Here is a 20,286-nt window from a genome sequence, read left to right on the forward strand (position 1 = left end):
GGGGGGGAAACTCACTACTGTTTTTATTTAATTATTTAATAAAATTTTAATTTTTTTTATTTAATTATTTAATTTAATTTTTATTTATTTATTTTTATTTGTATTTAAAAAAAAATCACATAGCTTTTTATCCATTAAAACTGCATGTAAATTTGTTCTATGTAAATAGGGCAAAAATCGAACGTTCTCAGGCTCTGTTCTCTGCAGATCGAATGTTATTCATTAAAAAATAAAAGCAGTATAAACTAACACTGAGACCATTTGTATTACACAGGGGATCAGAACTTTCAATTCAGGGGGGGAAAAAAACTCACTACTGTTTTTATTTAATTATTTAATTACATTTTTAATTTTTTATTTAATTATTCAATTTAATTTTTATTTATTTATTTTTATTTGTATTTAAAAAAAAAAAAATCACATAGCTTTTTATCAATTAAAACTGCATGTAAATTTGTACTATGTAAATGGGGCAAAAATCGAACGTTCTCAGGCTCTGTTCTCTGCAGATCGAATGTTATTCATTAAAAAAATGAAAGCAGTATGAATGGTGAAAATACCGCATTGTGGCCACTAGTTGGAGCGGAGAGTAAAATTCCGCATAGTGGTCACTAGATGGAGCTGGGGAAAAATAAAAATACTGCATCATGGCCACTAGATGGAGCAGAGAGTATAAAACTGCATAGTGGTCACTAGATGGAACTGAGGAAAAAATCTGCATCGTGGTCACTGGATGGAGACGAGGAGCGTACCCGTTTACCTATATTACTCAGCTCCATCTAGTGGCCATGATGCAGAATTTTTCCTCAGCTCCATCTAGTGGCCATAATGGAGAATATGGCATAATGCAGTATTTTCCGCATTCCCTTCACAGGAAATGAAGGAAAATCTCCCCAATGGCACACAGATGGCAGAAACCTGACAGGGGGTTCTAACCCCAAATGAAAAAAAAAAATGTCCTTGTAGTTCTACTGAAATATATTACAACATACCACGTGATGGCTGCATTAGTTTTCTTTTTTTTTTTTCTGGTTGGGAACCTTTTCAGCAAGTGCTGAATATATCTGTTGATCCTGCGAAAAATCCCGCCTCCTCCTAGCATCCGATGGACTGAACTAATGTTACCCCTCTTCCCAGCTATCTTCTATGAACTACAGTACAGCTCCCCCTTGTGTTGGAGATAAGGGAGGGGAAGGAGCCTGCAATGTAAATCAGATGACAACACTGCCTCCTCCTTTAATATGGCAGCGTTTTCAACCCCGGGACAGTGATTGAGCGTTGTCACGCCCGGGACACTGATTGAGCGTTGTCACCCCCGGGACAGTGATCGAGCGTTGTCATCCCGGGACAGTAATCGAGCTTTGTCACCTCAGGACAGTAATCAAGCATTGTGACCCCGGGACAGTAATCGAGTGTTGTCCCCCCCCCGGGGCAGTAATCGAGCGCTGTCACATCGGGACAGTAATCAAGCATTGTGACCCCGGGACAGTAATCGAGTGTTGTCCCCCCCCGGGGCAGTAATCGAGCGCTGTCACATCGGGACAGTAATCAAGCATTGTCACCCCGGGACAGTAATTGAGCGTTGTCACCCCAGGAAAGTAATCAAGCATTGTCACCCCAGGACAGTAATTGAGCGTTGTCACCACGGGACAGTAATCAAGCGTTGTCATCCCGGGACAGTGATTGAGCGTTGTCACTCCGGGACAGTAATAGAGTGTTGTCATCCTGGGACAGTAATCGAGCGTTGTCCCCCCGGGACAGTAATCGAGTGTTGTCCCCCCGAGACAGTAATTGAGTGTTGTCCCCCCGAGACAGTAATTGAGCGTTGTCACTCTGGGACAGTAATCGAGCGTTGTCCCCCCCCGGGACAGTAATTGAGTGTTGTCACACCAGGACTGTAATCAAGCATTGTCACCCCGGGACAGTAATTGAGCGTTGTCACCCCGGGAAAGTAATCAAGCATTGTCACCCCAGGACAGTAATAGAGCGTTGTCATCCCGGGACAGTGATTGAGCGTTGTCATCCCGGGACAGTGATTGAGCGTTGTCATCCCGGGACAGTGATCAAGTGTTGTCACCCCAGGACAGTGATTGAGTGTTGTCACCCCGGGACAGTGATCAAGTGTTGTCACCCCAGGACAGTGATTGAGTGTTGTCACCCCGGGACAGTGATTGAGCCTTTTCACTCCGGGACAGTAATCGAGCACTGTGACCCCAGGATAGTAATCGAGTGTTGTCACCCCGGGACAGTGATTGAGCCTTGTCACCCCGGGACAGTAATCGAGCACTGTGACCCCGGGACAGTAATCGAGTGTTGTCATCCCGGGACAGTAATCAAGTGTTGTCACCCCGGGACAGTAATCGAGCGTTGTCACCCCGGGACAGTAATCGAGTGTTGTCCCCCCCAGACAGTAATCGAGCGTTGTCACCCTGGGATAGTAATCGAGTGTTGTCCCCCCGAGACAGTAATTGAGTGTTGTCCCCCCGAGACAGTAATCGAGCGTTGTCACTCCAGGATAGTAATCGAGTGTTGTCACCCCGGGACAGTGATTGAGCGTTGTCACCCCGGGACAGTAATCGAGCGTTGTCAACCCGGGACAGTGATCGAGCATTGTCAACCCGGGACAGTGATCAAGCGTTGTCACCCCGAGACAGTAATAGAGCGTTGTCAACCCGGGACAGTGATCAAGCGTTGTCACCCCGAGACAGTAATAGAGCGTTGTCACCCCGGGACAGTGATTGAACGTTGTCACCCCGGGACAGTGATTGAGCGTTGTCACCCCGGGACAGTGATTGAACGTTGTCACCCCGGGACAGTGATTGAGCGTTGTCACCCCGGGACAGTGATTGAACGTTGTCACCCCGGGACAGTGATTGAGCGTTGTCACCCCGGGACAGTAATCGAGCGTTGTCACCCCAGGACAGTGATCGAGCGTTGTCACCCCGGGACAGTGATTGAGCGTTGTCACCCTGGGACAGTGATTGAGCGTTGTCACCCCGGGACAGTGATTGAGCGTTGTCATCCCGGGACAGTGATTGAGCGTTGTCATCCCAGGACAGTAATAGAGCGTTGTCACCCCGGGACAGTAATCGAGCCTTGTCACACCGGGACAGTAATCGAGCGCTGTCACACCGGGACAGTAATTGAGCGCTGTCACCCCGGGACAGTGATTGAGCGTTGTCACCCCGGGACAGTGATTGAGTGTTGTCATCCCGGGACAGTAATCGAGCGTTGTCACCCCGGGACAGTGATTGAGCATTGTCACCCCGGGACAGTGATTGAGTGTTTTCACCCCCGGACAGTAATCGAGCGTTGTCACCCCGGGACAGTGATTAAGCATTGTCACCCCGGGACAGTAATCGAGCGTTGTCACCCCGGGACAGTGATTGAGCGTTGTCATCCCGGGACAGGGATCGAGTGTTGTCACCCCGGGACAGTGATTGAGCGCTGTCACCCCTGGACAGTAATCAAGCGTTGTCACCCCGGGACAGTGATTGAGCGTTGTCACCCCGGGACAGTAATCGAGCGTTGTCACCCCGGGACAGTAATCGAGCGTTGTCACCCCGGGACAGTGATTGAGCGTTGTCACCCGGGACAGTAATAGAGCGTTGTCACCCGGGACAGTATGCAAGTGTTGTCACACCGGGACAGTAATCGAGTGCTGTCACCCCGGGACAGGAGGTGTGTTGGGACTCATTCACACATGCGGACAGGGGGAGGTAAAAATATGTGGGTGAGCTGCATTATTATCACCCCCTTAGCTGCAAAGGCTGTATGTGTGGCATGGCTGTGATAAAAAAAAAAATACCCTCTAATGCATGAATGTCAGAAAGTGACCCCTTACAGTGGTGCAGAATTATCAGAATTACAGCAGGTTGGTGACAGGTCACCTGCCAGCCACCCTCTGAAGAGTGATCCACCCCCAGATTGCTTTTCAGAGGGGGGCTGTCACCAGGGTGAACGAGTCATTACTGACAAGAAAATGAATGCAGCTGCCACCTGTGACGGGACCTGGAAGCACACAAACACATGAGACCTACCCGGGGCATCTGGTGCACATTGAGGAGCTGGGGCAGCTTGACGGTCAGCATGTTGTACCATGGGGGGACTCCTTCACAGCCCTGATCCCGGCACCGGTCCCCCACCGAACATCCGCTCTGCAAGAAGAAGAGGAACACAAGAGGAAGTCAGACCTTCAGAGGCAGAGAGGGACGCGGCAGGGAAGACTCAGGAAACGGAGAGACAATGTCACCACCCCCCCTCCCACTGTCAGACCCCCCCCCCCACATCAATTCCAGATGCTGGGCGCACTCTGATCCCTGGGAGCGCACTCTACACCGCCACCGCCCTGATACTGAACCCCCCACAGGAGGCACACAGACATGGATATCTGCCAAAGGAGTTCTATTTCTGTCCATCCAGTCCTGAGATTTACACAGCTCCGCCACACAGCACAGCACAGCCCTGCCTGGCCAGTTCAAGACACCTGATCTTTTCTCCAATGCAGTACAATAACACTGACCACACCCCCGACCCGTTCCTCCATCCATGCTGGCCAATCTCTGACCATTGTATAGTCGGCCCGCCCCCTGGCAGAATATCCCACCAAAATATACAATCTGATTGGATGAGGCCAACAATTGAATGCTTCGCTTTTTCAATCCAGGGAAGTCAGGTGGACCCCCTGAATGTCAGCCCCTTGTTATTTTGACCCCCTGAATGCCAGCCCCCCTGTTATTTGGACCCCCCCTGAATGTCAGCCCCCCTGTTATTTGGACCCCCCCCTGAATGTCAGCCCCCTGTATTTTTGACCCACTGAATTTCAGCCCCCTGTTTTTTTGACCCCCTGAATGTCAGCCCCCTGTTTTTTTGACCCCCTGAATTTCAGCCCCCCTGTTATTTGGACCCCCCCTGAATGTCAGCCCCCCTGTTATTTGGACCCCCCCCTGAATGTCAGCCCCCTGTATTTTTGACCCACTGAATTTCAGCCCCCTGTTTTTTTGACCCCCTGAATGTCAGCCCCCTGTTTTTTTGACCCCCTGAATTTCAGCCCCCTTGTTATTTGGAACCCCCGGAATGTCAGCCCCCTGTTATTTGGACCCCCTGAATTTCAGCCCCCCTGTTATTTGGACCCCCTGAATGTCAGCCCCCTGTTTTTTCGACCCCCTGAATGTCAGCCCCCTGTTATTTAGACCCCCTGAATTTCCGCCCCTCCTGTTATTTGGACCCCCTGAATGTCAGCCCCCTGTATTTTTGACCCCCTGAATTTCAGCCCCCCTGTTATTTGGACCCCCCCTGTTGTTTGGACCCCCCCTGAATGTCAGCCCCCTGTTATTTTGACCCCCCCCCCCTGAATTTCAGCCCCCCTGTTATTTGCACCCCCTGAATTTCAGCCCTCTGTTATTTTGACCCTCTGGATTTCAGCCCCCTGTTATTTGGACCCCCTACATTTCAGCCCCCTGTTATTTCTCTCTGGGGTGTATTTATAGTAAGAACTGTCAGAGCTCCTCCTCTGGTCACCGCTGGTAACTGCGTTTTGTGTGACGGGGAAGGTGGAATGTTATTCGGCTCTTCTCTCTCCGGGTTGAATGTTATTCATTGATAATGAATAGAGTGAATCAGGAAAATACCACATTATGGCCACAAGATGGAGCGGCGAGTCATAGGAAAGGATCACATATGATTGTTCTGTGTGAATGGGGACACAAACAAATGTTATGAGGCTATTTCCTCTCCGGGTTGAATGTTATTCATCAATACAGAACAGAGTGAATCAGGAAAATGCCACATTATGGCCACTAGATGGAGCAGGTGCTTATAGGGAATTTTTTTTTTTTTAATAATAATGTGCAGTATTTTCCTGATTCGCTCCAATCTTATCAATGAATAACAATCAACCTGGAGAGTAAATAGCCTAAGAAGATTTGTTTTCTCTGCAGGTCAAATATTATTTATTGGTAAAGAGAAGCTTTAGAAATACCACAATATGGCCACCAGATGGGGCCGCTAGTCATAGGAAATGAATGCTAATAGGATCGCTCTGTGCTAATAGGGACAAAAAACGAATGTTCTAATGCTATTTACTCTCCAGGTCGAATGTCATTCATTGATAAGATTGGAGTGAATCAGGAAAATACTGCATATTATTATTATATATGTTTTTTCTTTAATCACCTGCTCCATCTAGTGGCCATAATGTGGCATTTTCCTGATTTACTCTGTTCTGTATCAATGACTAACATTCAACCTGGAGAGATAAAAGCTTAATAACATATGTTTTTTTTGCCCCCCCCCCCCCATTCACACAGAACAATCATAGCAAATGTGGGATTACTTCCTATGATTATCAGCGCCACCTAGTGGCCTTAATGCACTATTTTCCCAATTCACCCCTATTGTGTATGGATGAATAACATTCTACCTGCAGAGCTAATAGCCCCATAATATTACCCCCCCCCCCCCCGCCTCTCATTCACACAGAATGAACAATAATTGCAAATAGGTGACCATAAGCTACACCCAGTGGCCATAATGTGGCATTTTCCTGATTCCCTGTATTGTGTATGGATGCATAACATTCAACCTGTGCAGTTAATAGCTTTTTTAACAATAGTCAACCCCTCCTCCCCTCCCATTCACACCGAATGAATAATCAGAGCAAATCAAATATGTGATCATAAGCTCCATCTAGTGGCCATATTGTGGCATTTTTTTTTTACTCTATTCTTTATCAATGAATAACATTCGGTCTAGAGAGAAAATATCCTAATAACATTTGTTAATAGCCTTTTACCAATAGTCATATTCTCTATAAATACACCCCATAATGTCCTAAAATAAACCTCATTCCTATTTATAGCGTGATAAACAATGTATGTACATGGCCGCCGCTATATCCGATCTTTCCACGCTCCGCTTACTTTTCAGTGTTTTGTGACCTTTGCATGTATTATTATGTCTTTTATTGAACTGCATAATTTTTCTGTAGTATGCTGACATCTAGTGGCCATTTCTGGCCACTACAACTTGTTTACTATGTGATTATGGTTTCTCCCCATGTCCCTCCCTTCTGTTTAATGCTAGTTAGTTCAGTCCTAGCTAGACCCTCCCCCCACTTCTTCCAGGCAGTGTTGGGGTTCAGGAAAGTCATTGTCTTCTTACACTTCTAAATACTGGAAGAACATTCTCTGCACTGCCATTATCTGCAGTAAAACTGCATTGGATCCAGCCATGTGTCTTAGTGAAGAGTGAAGCTGCTTGTGGATGGTGCCAAGTCAGCAGGTGACCATACTGGATATAAGAAGGTATGTCAGTGCATCATTTTTCTGTAGCATGCTGGCATCTAGTGGCCGTTTCTGGCCACTACAACTTGTTTACTGTGTGATTTTGGTTTCTCCCTCTGTTCCCCCCTTCTGTTTTAGTGCTAGTTAGTTTAGTCCTAGCTAGACCCTCCCCCACTTGTTCCAGTCAGTGTTGGAGTTCAGGAAAGTCATTGTCTTCTTACACTTCTAAATACCAGATGAACATCCTCTGCACTGCCATTATCTGCAATAATATTGGGTTGGAGCCAAATTGTGTATTGAAGAGTGAAGCTGCCTGTGGATGGTGGCAAGTCAGCAGGTGAACATACTGCCTGGACAGACTGGGTCTATGGAGGTATGTCCATCCATAACTTTTCTGTAGCACGCTGACATCTAGTGGCTGTTTCTGGCCACTACAACATGTTTACTATGTGATTTTGGGTTCTCTTTCTGTTCCCGCCTTCTGTTTAGTGCTAGTTAGTTCAGTCCTAGCTAGACCCTTCCCCCCTTCTTCCAGTCAGTGTTAGTTTTTCACACACTTGCACTTCATAAGACTGGAAGAACATCCTCTGCACTGCCATTACCTACAGTAAAATTGCATTGGGTTTAGTGCCGGTTCACACTAGGGCGACCTGTGAGGCGACCTGGTCGCCTCACAGGTCGCCGCAGGACGCCTCCCATAGGGAAGCTACGGACCCGTTCTAATAGGAGAGACACAAGTCGCTCCGACCTAGAAAAAGGGTCCGGATCTTCTTTGGGGCGACCAGGAGGCGACCGCCATAGACTTCAATGTTATGAAGTCCGTGGCGGCCGCTCCGAGGTCGCGGCGCGCTGCTCGCACCGCGATCTCGGAGGTCGCCACCCGAAGTAGCGTCGCGGTAGTGTGAACCGGTGCTCAACGTCTGTGTCTTATTGAAGAGTGAAGCTGCCTGTGGATGGTGGCAAGTCATCAGGTGACCATACTGAATCTAAGAAGGTATGTGAATACATTATTTTTCTGTAGCATGCTGACATCTAGTGGCTGTTTCTGGCCACTACAACTTGTTTAGTATGTGATTTTGGTTTGTCCCTCTGTTCCCCCCTTCTGTTTAGTGCTAGTTAGTTCAGACCTAGCTAGACCCTCCCCCCCACTTCTTCCAGTCAGTGTTGGGGTTCAGGAAAGTCAGTGCCTTCTTATGCTTTACAAGACTGCCATTATCTGCAGTAAAATTGGGATTGACTCAACTTCTGTATTGAAGAGTGAAGCTGCCTGTGGATGGTGGCAAGTCAGCAGATGACCATACTATCTGAACAGACTGGATATAAGAAGGTATGTCAATGCATCATTCTTCTGTAGCACGCTGACATCTACTGGCTGTTTCTGGCCACTACAGCTTGTTTACTATGTGACTTTGGTTTCTCCCTCTGTTTCCCCCCTTCTGTTTAGTGCTAGTTAGTTCGGACCTAGCTAGACCCTCCCCCCACTTCTTCCAGTCAGTGTTAGGGTTCATAAACAAAAAAAAAAACGACAATTAAAAAAAAACAAAAAAAAAAAAAACAATATTTTTCACATTCTGCTAGATAACATTCCCAATAAAAAAAACACAAAATCAAATTTTTTGCTGCCATAACCCCGGTATTTAACGTGAAAGTAGCGATGTATAACTGCGGCGGGCGCTCCGGAAGTGGTTCGTGAATAAAGCAGCAAAGACAGAAGGGTCAGACTGAACAGTCAGTGGGCTTTACTGTTCCTCTCTCATCTGCCGGCTCACCGGCTGACAACAAATGTTATATGGCTTGTTTCTCTCCAGGTCGAATGTTATTCATTGATAAAGAATAGGGTGAATCAGAAAACATAATACACATTGGTATTTTATGTAAGCTCTAACGAGCAGGGCCCTCTAGTTCCTCCTGTTTTGAACTGTATTGTAACTGTATTGTCTTCCTTCACATTGTAAAGCGCTGCGCAAACTGTTGGCGCTATATAAATCCTGTATAATAATAATAATAATAATAATATGGAATGTTTTTGCTGATCAAGGAGACTGAGAGTGTGGAATACAGACAGCCACTAGACGGAGACTCTACATGTAACATGATAATGGAAATATGGAACAGCAAAGGGTGGAATTTTGCATTCGGAGGATGAAGCGTGTCATAGAATGTATGGAGGTCGGAGGATGAAGCGTGTCATAGAATGTATGGAGGTCGGAGGATGAAGCGTGTCATAGAATGGATGGAGGTCGGAGGATGAAGCGTGTCATAGAATGTATGGAGGTCGGAGGATGAAGCGTGTCATAGAATGTATGGAGTTCGGAGGATGAAGCGTGTCATAGAATGTATGGAGGTCGGAGGATGAAGCGTGTCATAGAATGTATGGAGGTCGGAGGATGAAGCGTGTCATAGAATGGATGGAGGTCGGAGGATGAAGCGTGTCATAGAATGTATGGAGGTCGGAGGATGAAGCGTGTCATAGAATGTATGGAGTTCGGAGGATGAAGCGTGTCATAGAATGTATGGAGGTCGGAGGATGAAGCGTGTCATAGAATGTATGGAGTTCGGAGGATGAAGCGTGTCATAGAATGTATGGAGGTCGGAGGATGAAGCGTGTCATAGAATGTATGGAGGTCGGAGGATGAAGCGTGTCATAGAATGGATGGAGGTCGGAGGATGAAGCGTGTCATAGAATGGATGGAGGTCGGAGGATGAAGTCTGTCATAGAATGGATGGAGGTCGGAGGATGAAGCGTGTCATAGAATGGATGGAGGTCGGAGGATGAAGCGTGTCATAGAATGGATGGAGGTCGGAGGATGAAGCGTGTCATAGAATGGATGGAGGTCGGAGGATGAAGCGTGTCATAGAATGGATGGAGGTCGGAGGATGAAGCGTGTCATAGAATGTATGGAGGTCGGAGGATGAAGCGTGTCATAGAATGGATGGAGGTCGGAGGATGAAGCCTGTCATAGAATGGATGGAGGTCGGAGGATGAAGCGTGTCATAGAATGGATGGAGGTCGGAGGATGAAGCGTGTCATAGAATGGATGGAGGTCGGAGGATGAAGCGTGTCATAGAATGGATGGAGGTCGGAGGATGAAGCGTGTCATAGAATGGATGGAGGTCGGAGGATGAAGCGTGTCATAGAATGGATGGAGGTCGGAGGATGAAGCCTGTCATAGAATGGATGGAGGTCGGAGGATGAAGCCTGTCATAGAATGGATGGAGGTCGGAGGATGAAGCGTGTCATAGAATGGATGGAGGTCGGAGGATGAAGCGTGTCATAGAATGGATGGAGGTCGGAGGATGAAGCGTGTCATAGAATGGATGGAGGTCGGAGGATGAAGCGTGTCATAGAATGGATGGAGGTCGGAGGATGAAGCGTGTCATAGAATGGATGGAGGTCGGAGGATGAAGCGTGTCATAGAATGGATGGAGGTCGGAGGATGAAGCGTGTCATAGAATGGATGGAGGTCGGAGGATGAAGCGTGTCATAGAATGTATGGAGGTCGGAGGATGAAGCGTGTCATAGAATGGATGGAGGTCGGAGGATGAAGCGTGTCATAGAATGGATGGAGGTCGGAGGATGAAGCGTGTCATAGAATGGATGGAGGTCGGAGGATGAAGCGTGTCATAGAATGGATGGAGGTCGGAGGATGAAGCGTGTCATAGAATGGATGGAGGTCGGAGGATGAAGCGTGTCATAGAATGTATGGAGGTCGGAGGATGAAGCGTGTCATAGAATGGATGGAGGTCGGAGGATGAAGCCTGTCATAGAATGGATGGAGGTCGGAGGATGAAGCGTGTCATAGAATGGATGGAGGTCGGAGGATGAAGCGTGTCATAGAATGGATGGAGGTCGGAGGATGAAGCGTGTCATAGAATGGATGGAGGTCGGAGGATGAAGCGTGTCATAGAATGGATGGAGGTCGGAGGATGAAGCGTGTCATAGAATGGATGGAGGTCGGAGGATGAAGCCTGTCATAGAATGGATGGAGGTCGGAGGATGAAGCCTGTCATAGAATGGATGGAGGTCGGAGGATGAAGCGTGTCATAGAATGGATGGAGGTCGGAGGATGAAGCGTGTCATAGAATGGATGGAGGTCGGAGGATGAAGCGTGTCATAGAATGGATGGAGGTCGGAGGATGAAGCGTGTCATAGAATGGATGGAGGTCGGAGGATGAAGCGTGTCATAGAATGGATGGAGGTCGGAGGATGAAGCGTGTCATAGAATGGATGGAGGTCGGAGGATGAAGCGTGTCATAGAATGGATGGAGGTCGGAGGATGAAGCGTGTCATAGAATGTATGGAGGTCGGAGGATGAAGCGTGTCATAGAATGGATGGAGGTCGGAGGATGAAGCCTGTCATAGAATGGATGGAGGTCGGAGGATGAAGCGTGTCATAGAATGGATGGAGGTCGGAGGATGAAGCGTGTCATAGAATGGATGGAGGTCGGAGGATGAAGCGTGTCATAGAATGGATGGAGGTCGGAGGATGAAGCGTGTCATAGAATGGATGGAGGTCGGAGGATGAAGCGTGTCATAGAATGGATGGAGGTCGGAGGATGAAGCCTGTCATAGAATGGATGGAGGTCGGAGGATGAAGCCTGTCATAGAATGGATGGAGGTCGGAGGATGAAGCGTGTCATAGAATGGATGGAGGTCGGAGGATGAAGCGTGTCATAGAATGGATGGAGGTCGGAGGATGAAGCGTGTCATAGAATGGATGGAGGTCGGAGGATGAAGCGTGTCATAGAATGGATGGAGGTCGGAGGATGAAGCGTGTCATAGAATGGATGGAGGTCGGAGGATGAAGCGTGTCATAGAATGGATGGAGGTCGGAGGATGAAGCGTGTCATAGAATGGATGGAGGTCGGAGGATGAAGCCTGTCATAGAATGGATGGAGGTCGGAGGATGAAGCCTGTCATAGAATGGATGGAGGTCGGAGGATGAAGCGTGTCATAGAATGGATGGAGGTCGGAGGATGAAGCGTGTCATAGAATGGATGGAGGTCGGAGGATGAAGCGTGTCATAGAATGGATGGAGGTCGGAGGATGAAGCGTGTCATAGAATGGATGGAGGTCGGAGGATGAAGCGTGTCATAGAATGGATGGAGGTCGGAGGATGAAGCGTGTCATAGAATGGATGGAGGTCGGAGGATGAAGCGTGTCATAGAATGGATGGAGGTCGGAGGATGAAGCGTGTCATAGAATGGATGGAGGTCGGAGGATGAAGCGTGTCATAGAATGGATGGAGGTCGGAGGATGAAGCGTGTCATAGAATGTATGGAGGTCGGAGGATGAAGCGTGTCATAGAATGGATGGAGGTCGGAGGATGAAGCCTGTCATAGAATGGATGGAGGTCGGAGGATGAAGCGTGTCATAGAATGGATGGAGGTCGGAGGATGAAGCGTGTCATAGAATGGATGGAGGTCGGAGGATGAAGCGTGTCATAGAATGGATGGAGGTCGGAGGATGAAGCGTGTCATAGAATGGATGGAGGTCGGAGGATGAAGCGTGTCATAGAATGGATGGAGGTCGGAGGATGAAGCCTGTCATAGAATGGATGGAGGTCGGAGGATGAAGCCTGTCATAGAATGGATGGAGGTCGGAGGATGAAGCGTGTCATAGAATGGATGGAGGTCGGAGGATGAAGCGTGTCATAGAATGGATGGAGGTCGGAGGATGAAGCGTGTCATAGAATGGATGGAGGTCGGAGGATGAAGCGTGTCATAGAATGGATGGAGGTCGGAGGATGAAGCGTGTCATAGAATGGATGGAGGTCGGAGGATGAAGCGTGTCATAGAATGGATGGAGGTCGGAGGATGAAGCGTGTCATAGAATGGATGGAGGTCGGAGGATGAAGCCTGTCATAGAATGGATGGAGGTCGGAGGATGAAGCCTGTCATAGAATGGATGGAGGTCGGAGGATGAAGCGTGTCATAGAATGGATGGAGGTCGGAGGATGAAGCGTGTCATAGAATGGATGGAGGTCGGAGGATGAAGCGTGTCATAGAATGGATGGAGGTCGGAGGATGAAGCGTGTCATAGAATGGATGGAGGTCGGAGGATGAAGCGTGTCATAGAATGGATGGAGGTCGGAGGATGAAGCGTGTCATAGAATGGATGGAGGTCGGAGGATGAAGCGTGTCATAGAATGGATGGAGGTCGGAGGAGTTCTGTGCTGGAAGCTGAGCTCTGATCCTTTCACTCACATAGGGTTGCAGTGAGAGGCCACCCCGGCAGTGCCTGGTATGCCGTATACAAAGGAGCCTCAGTTCTCCCCCCTCCACAGAGATCGGCCAATCCCCGGCTAGATTACAGCGGGTAATAAAAGCAGGGAGGGGCCCCTGGCCGGCGGGTGATAAAAGCAGGGAGGGCTCTCTCTCTCACTCTTTTGGGAAGGCTGTCCACAAGGTTTAGGAGTGTCTATGGGAATGTTTCACCATTCTTCTAAAAGAGCATTTGTGAGGTCAGGCACTGATGTTGGACGAGAAGGTCTTCCTCGCAGTCTTCTCTCGAATTCTATTGTGTGTCGCCTAGGCCAATCCATTCACTTTGATGCGCGTTTGCGATTTTGCCTGTGTCGCCTAGGCCAATCCATTCACTTCAAGCATGTTTGCGATTTTGCATGTGTTGCCTATCCCAGTCCATTCACTTCATAGCGCCTTCGCGATTTTGCGTGTTTTGCCTAGGCGAGTCCTATCACGTCAATGCGTGTTTGCAATTTTTGTGCGTGTGTGTCGCCTAGGCCAATCCATTCACTTCAATCTGCGTTTGCGATTTTGCGTGTGTCCCCTATGCCAGTCCATTCACTTCAATGCTTGTTTGAGATTTTGCGCATGCCGCCTAGGCCAGTCCATTCACTTCAATCTGCGTTTGCGATTTTGCGTGTGTCGCCTAGGCCAATTCATTCACTTCAATGCACGTTTGCAATTTTTTTTGCGTGTGTCACCTAGGCCCGTCTATTCACTTCAATGTGTGTTTGCGATTTTGTGTGTGTCACCTAGGCCAATCCATTCACTTCAATGCGTGTTTGCGATTTTGCGTGTGTTGCCTACGCCAATCCATTCACTTCAATGCGTGTTTGCGATTTTGTGTGTCACCTAGGCCAGTCCATTCAGTTCAATGCGTGTTTGCGATTTTGCGTGTGTCGCCTAGGCCAATCCATTTACTTAAATTCCTGTTTGCGATTTTGCGTGTGTCGCCTAGGCCAGTTCATTCACTTCAATGCGCATTTGCGATTTTGTGTGTCGCCTAGGCCAGTCCATTCACTTCAATGCGCGTTTGCGATTTTGCGTGTGTCACCTAGGCCAATCCATTCACTTCAATGCGCGTTTGCGATTTTGCGTGTCGCCTAGGCCAATCCATTCACTTCAACGCGCGTTTGTCGCCCAAAAGAAGCATCTGCTCATTTTTGGGCGCGATTTTTTAACGCACACCCTTTCGCCAGGAATGTCGCACAACAATGGCGGCGGGGCTTGGAGTGCTATTAAGGGCTAATGGCACCCAAATGCGTGTCACGTGTTGTCGCCATGGTTTGTAATCGCTGCGATTCTGTGGTGTGAATGCAGTTTCACTCTCATCTGTTTGTAAAAAAATGTAACATTTATTTCAATCAAACCATAACGTTGGCAAACGCTTTAATGTAACCGCCAAACCCCAAAACTGAGGAGTGGGCGGAGCTCTTTAAAGTCAAGAGACCACAGAGCCTCTAATTCCAAATCTTTGTTCCAAATGAAGTCGCTGCAGATAATTTCTAATTATTCGGAGACATGCGGGCATCACATGAACGGGAAGACAGAACAGAGAATATTTTGTACTTGCAAAGCTGAATATTTTCTGCAGCGCCGGCAACTCCGACCAGAAATCCCCCCTTGTAGGCCGCCTTAAAAAAACACGGATGGGGGTCAAAATCTATACCAACCCCCCCACCCATGCATGCAGCCAGGAAAGAGGAACCCCTTTCTGAACCATGTGAAGCTAGATGCCCTCCATATATGGAGGATACCTTGCCAGGGGGAACCCCCCAGAAAAGCCCCTTTCCCCCATGTTAATGAAGTCAAGGGCCTCTTCACTGCAACCCTGGCCTGGTGATTGTGGGGGGTGATGGGGGGTTCTAAGAATCCCTATCTGGAAGCTGAATTGGTCAGGGAGGAATAACTTACTTGTTAGGACACCAGCAGCTGGTGGATTCCTTCTTTCTACACGTTTCAACTCAATATTTTTGTTTTCGTATCAAAGCTCCCCTCCAGGCAGAAAACAAACTCTTTCGGGGGTCCCTCAAAAAATCTATACCAAACCCCCACCCGTGTATGCAGCCTGGTTGGCCAGGAAAGAGGAGCCCCCTTCTGAACCATGTGAATCAAGATGCCCTTCATATATGGAGGATACCTTGCCAGGGGGAACCCCCAGAAAAGCACCTTGCCCCCATGTTAATGAAGTCAAGGGCCTCCTCACCGCAACCCTGGCCTGGTGATTGTGGGGGTGATGGGGGGTTCTAAGAATCCTTGGCTAGAAGCTGAATTGGCCAGGGAGAAATGACTTACTTGTTAGGACACCAGCAGCTGGTGGATTCCTTTTTTCTACACGTTTCAACTCAATAGTTTTGATTTTGTATCAAAGCTCCCCTCTGGGCAGAAAACAAACCCTTTCGGGGGTCCCTCAAACAATCTATACCAAACCCCCCACCCGTGCATGCAGCCTGGTTGGCCAAGAAAGAGGAAACCCACTTCTGAACCATGTGAAGCCAGATGCCTTCCATATAAGAAGGATACCTTGCCAGGGGGACCCCGGTTGACAGCCTGGTTGGCCAGGAAAGAGGAACAAAAAAAAGAAAGTGGATGAGATTGGCAGTCCCTGCATATTTAGAGGCAGGGTGGAAATAACGGATCATTTACATAGAACTGACTGCGGGCTTTATATGTAACATGTCACCCATAGAGGGCGGCGTGTAGAAGCCAGGTGTGAGCGATGAACTCAGCGGGCGCCATTGACCCAACGTACGCCCATCTATCACAGCCAGAACAATAGTCCTCCCGCCACCATTCATTGTATCACACATAATCACTGATATGGGTAGCAAGGCTGCTAATAATAATAATAATAAAATAATATGTATATAACATGACACCATACAACACAACATAAAATAAAATAATAAAATAAATAATATATAAATAAATAAATAATAATTATAATGAATAATAAAAATAATAGCAATAAATAAATAAAATCGTAAAATATGTATATAACAAGACACCATACAACACAACATAAAATAAAATAATAAAATAATAATATATAAATAAATAATAATTATAATGAATAATAAAAATAAGAACAATAAATAAATAAAATCGTAAAATATGTATATAACAAGACACCATACAACACAACATAAAATAAAATAATAAAAGAAATAATAAATAAATAAATAAATAAATAAATAATAATTATAATGAATATTAAAAATAATAACAATAAATAAATAAAATCGTAAAATATGTCTATAACAAGACACCATACAACACAACATAAAATAATAAAATAAATAATATATAAATAAATAAATAATAATTATAATGAATAATAAAAATAATAACAATAAATAAATAAAAATGTAAAATATGTCTATAACATGACACCATACAACACAACATAAAATAATAAAAGAAATAATATAAAATTAAATAATAATAATTATAATGAATATTAAAAATAATAACAATAAATAAATAAAATTGTAAAATATGTCTATAACAAGACACCATACAACACAACATAAAATAAATAATATATAAATAAATAAATAATAATTATAATGAATAATAAAAATAATAACAATAAATAAATAAAAATGTAAAATATGTCTATAACATGACACCATACAACACAACATAAAATAAAATAATAAAAGAAATCATATATAAATAAATAAATAATACTTATAATGAATAATAAAAATAATAACAATAAATAAATAAAAATGTAAAATATGTCTATAACATAACACCATACAACACAACATAAAATAAAATAATAAAAGAAATAATATATAAATAAATAAATAAATAAATAATAATTATAATGAATAATAAAAATAATAACAATAAATGAATAAAAATGTAAAAAAATATGTCTATAACATGACACAATACAACACAACATAAAATAATAAAAGAAATAATATATAAATAAATAAATAATAATTATAATGAATAATAAAAATAATAACAATAAATAAATAAAAATCGTAAAATATGTATATAACAAGACACCATACAACACAACATAAAATAAAATAAAAAAAATACATAAACAATAATAATAATAATAATTATTAATAATAATAAATAATAATAGTAATAATAATACATAATAATAAAAAAAAGTATATAACACGACACCATACAACACAACTTAAAATAAAATAATAAAATAAACAAATAATAAATAAATAAACAATAATAATAAATACTGCCTTTTGTTTCACTTGACCCTCCCTTCTAGATTGTAAGCTCTAACGAGCAGGGCCCTCTGATTCCTCCTGTATTGAATTGTACTGTAACTGTATTGTCTTCCCCCACATTGTAAAGCGCTGCGCAAACTGTTGGCGCTATATAAATCCTGTATATTAATAATAAATATGAATATAGCATGATACCATACAACACAACATAAAATAAATAATATATAAATAAATAATATTGATAATAATAATAATAAATAATGAATAATAAAAATAATAATAAATAAATAAAAACGTAAAATATGTATATAACATAACACCATACAAAACAACATAACATAAAATAATAAAATAAAAAATAAATAGTAACAATTATTAATATTAATAAAAATACAAATAATAGTAATAATAATATGTATATAACATGACACCATACAACATTATGACCACCCACCTAATACTACATAGGTCCCATTTGATTTGATGTCAAAACAGCCCTGATGTCAACACAACGTAAAATAAATCAATAACAATAAATAAATAAAAAATAAATAAATACCAATAATAATAATAATAATAATAAAAATAGTAATGAATAATAATAATACAAATTTTTAATAATAAATAAATAATAATAATAATATGTATGTAACATGACACTATACAACACAACATAAAATAAAATAATAAAATAAATAAATAATAATTTATGACAATTATTATTCATAATATTAATAATAATAATAGTCATAATAATAATAATAAAAGTATGTATAAAACATGACACCATACAACACAACATAGAATAAATAAATCAAACATAATAACTATTATTACTAATAATAATAATAAAAATATGTATATAACATGACACCATACAACACAACATAAAAATATGATACAGCGAAACTACACTGATCAGCCATAACATTATGACCACCCACCTAATACTAAGTAGGTACCATCTGATGTCAGAACAGCCCTGATATCAACAAAACATAAGATAAAATAATAAATAAATAATAAATAAATAAACAATACTATTATTATTATTATTATTAATAATAATAATAATAATAATATAATACAATTTTTTTAATAATAAATAAATAATAATAAAAATATGTTGATAACATGACACCATACAACACAACATAAAATAAAATAAATAATAACAATTATTATTATTAAGAATAATAATAATAACAATAACATAAAAATGTATATAACATGACACCATACAAAACAAAATAAAATAAATAAAGAATAACTGTTATTATTATTAATAAAATTAAAAATAATAATAATAAAAATATGTATATAACATGACACTATACAACACAACATAAAATAAAACAATAAAATAAATAAATAATAATTTATAACAGTTATTATTCATAATATTAATAATAATAATAATAGTCATAATAATAATAAAAGTATGTATAAAACATGACACCATACAACACAACATGAAATAAATAAATAATACATAATAACTATTATTACTACTAATTATAATAAAAATATGTATATAACATGACACCATATAACACAACATAAAAATATGATACAGTGTAACTACACTGATCAGCCATAACATTATGACCACCCACCTAATACTAAGTAGGTACCATCTGATGTCAGAACAGCCCTGATATCAACACAACATAAGATAAAATAATAAATAAATAATAAATAAATAAATAAACAATATTATTATTATTATTATTATTATTATTATTATTATTATTATTATTATTAATAATAATAATAATAATAATAATAATAATAATAATAATACAATTTTTTAAATAATAAATAAATAATAATAAAAATATGTAGAAAACATGACACCATACAACACAACAATAAAATAAATAATAACAATTATTATTATTAAGAATAATAATAATAACAACAACAAAAAAATGTATATGACACCATACAACACAACATAAAATAAATAAAGAATAACTTTTTATTAATAAAATTACAAATAATAATAATAAAAATATGTATATAACATGACACCATACAACACAACATAAAATAAAACAATAAAATAAATAAATAATAATTTATAACAGTTATTATTCATAATATTAATAATAATAATAGTCATAATAATAATAATAAAAGTATGTATAAAACATGACACCATACAACACAACATGAAATAAATAAATAATACATAATAACTATTATTACTACTACTAATAATAAAAATATGTATATAACATGACACCATACAACACAACATAAAAATATGATACAGTGAAACTACACTGATCAGCCATAACATTATGACCACCCACCTAATACTAAGTAGGTACCATTTGATGTCAGAACAGCCCTGATATCAACACAACATAAGATAAAATAATAAATAAATAATAAATAAACAATATTATTATTATCATTATCATTATTATTATTATTATTATTAATAATAATAAGAATAATAATAATAATAATAATAATAAAACAATAATAATACAATTTTTTTAATAATAAATAAATAATAATAAAAATATGTA

General features: G+C 42.1%; 1 protein-coding gene across 1 annotated transcript in view; it reads right to left on the minus strand.

Annotated features, from left to right (window-relative positions):
- The window catches only part of PAQR6 (progestin and adipoQ receptor family member 6), a 38,815-nt gene that overhangs the window by 12,106 nt on the left and 6,423 nt on the right, over positions 1-20,286 (minus strand). The window contains exon 2 of the mRNA XM_082242842.1: positions 4,041-4,157. Within this exon, the coding sequence (XP_082098968.1) occupies positions 4,041-4,091 (51 nt within the window). The 5' untranslated portion in view covers positions 4,092-4,157. The remainder of the gene's footprint in view (positions 1-4,040; positions 4,158-20,286) is intronic.

The sequence above is a fragment of the Pelophylax lessonae genome, assembly GCF_965119305.1.
Source record: "Pelophylax lessonae genome assembly, chromosome: 13".
NCBI classification, from domain to species: domain Eukaryota; kingdom Metazoa; phylum Chordata; class Amphibia; order Anura; family Ranidae; genus Pelophylax; species Pelophylax lessonae.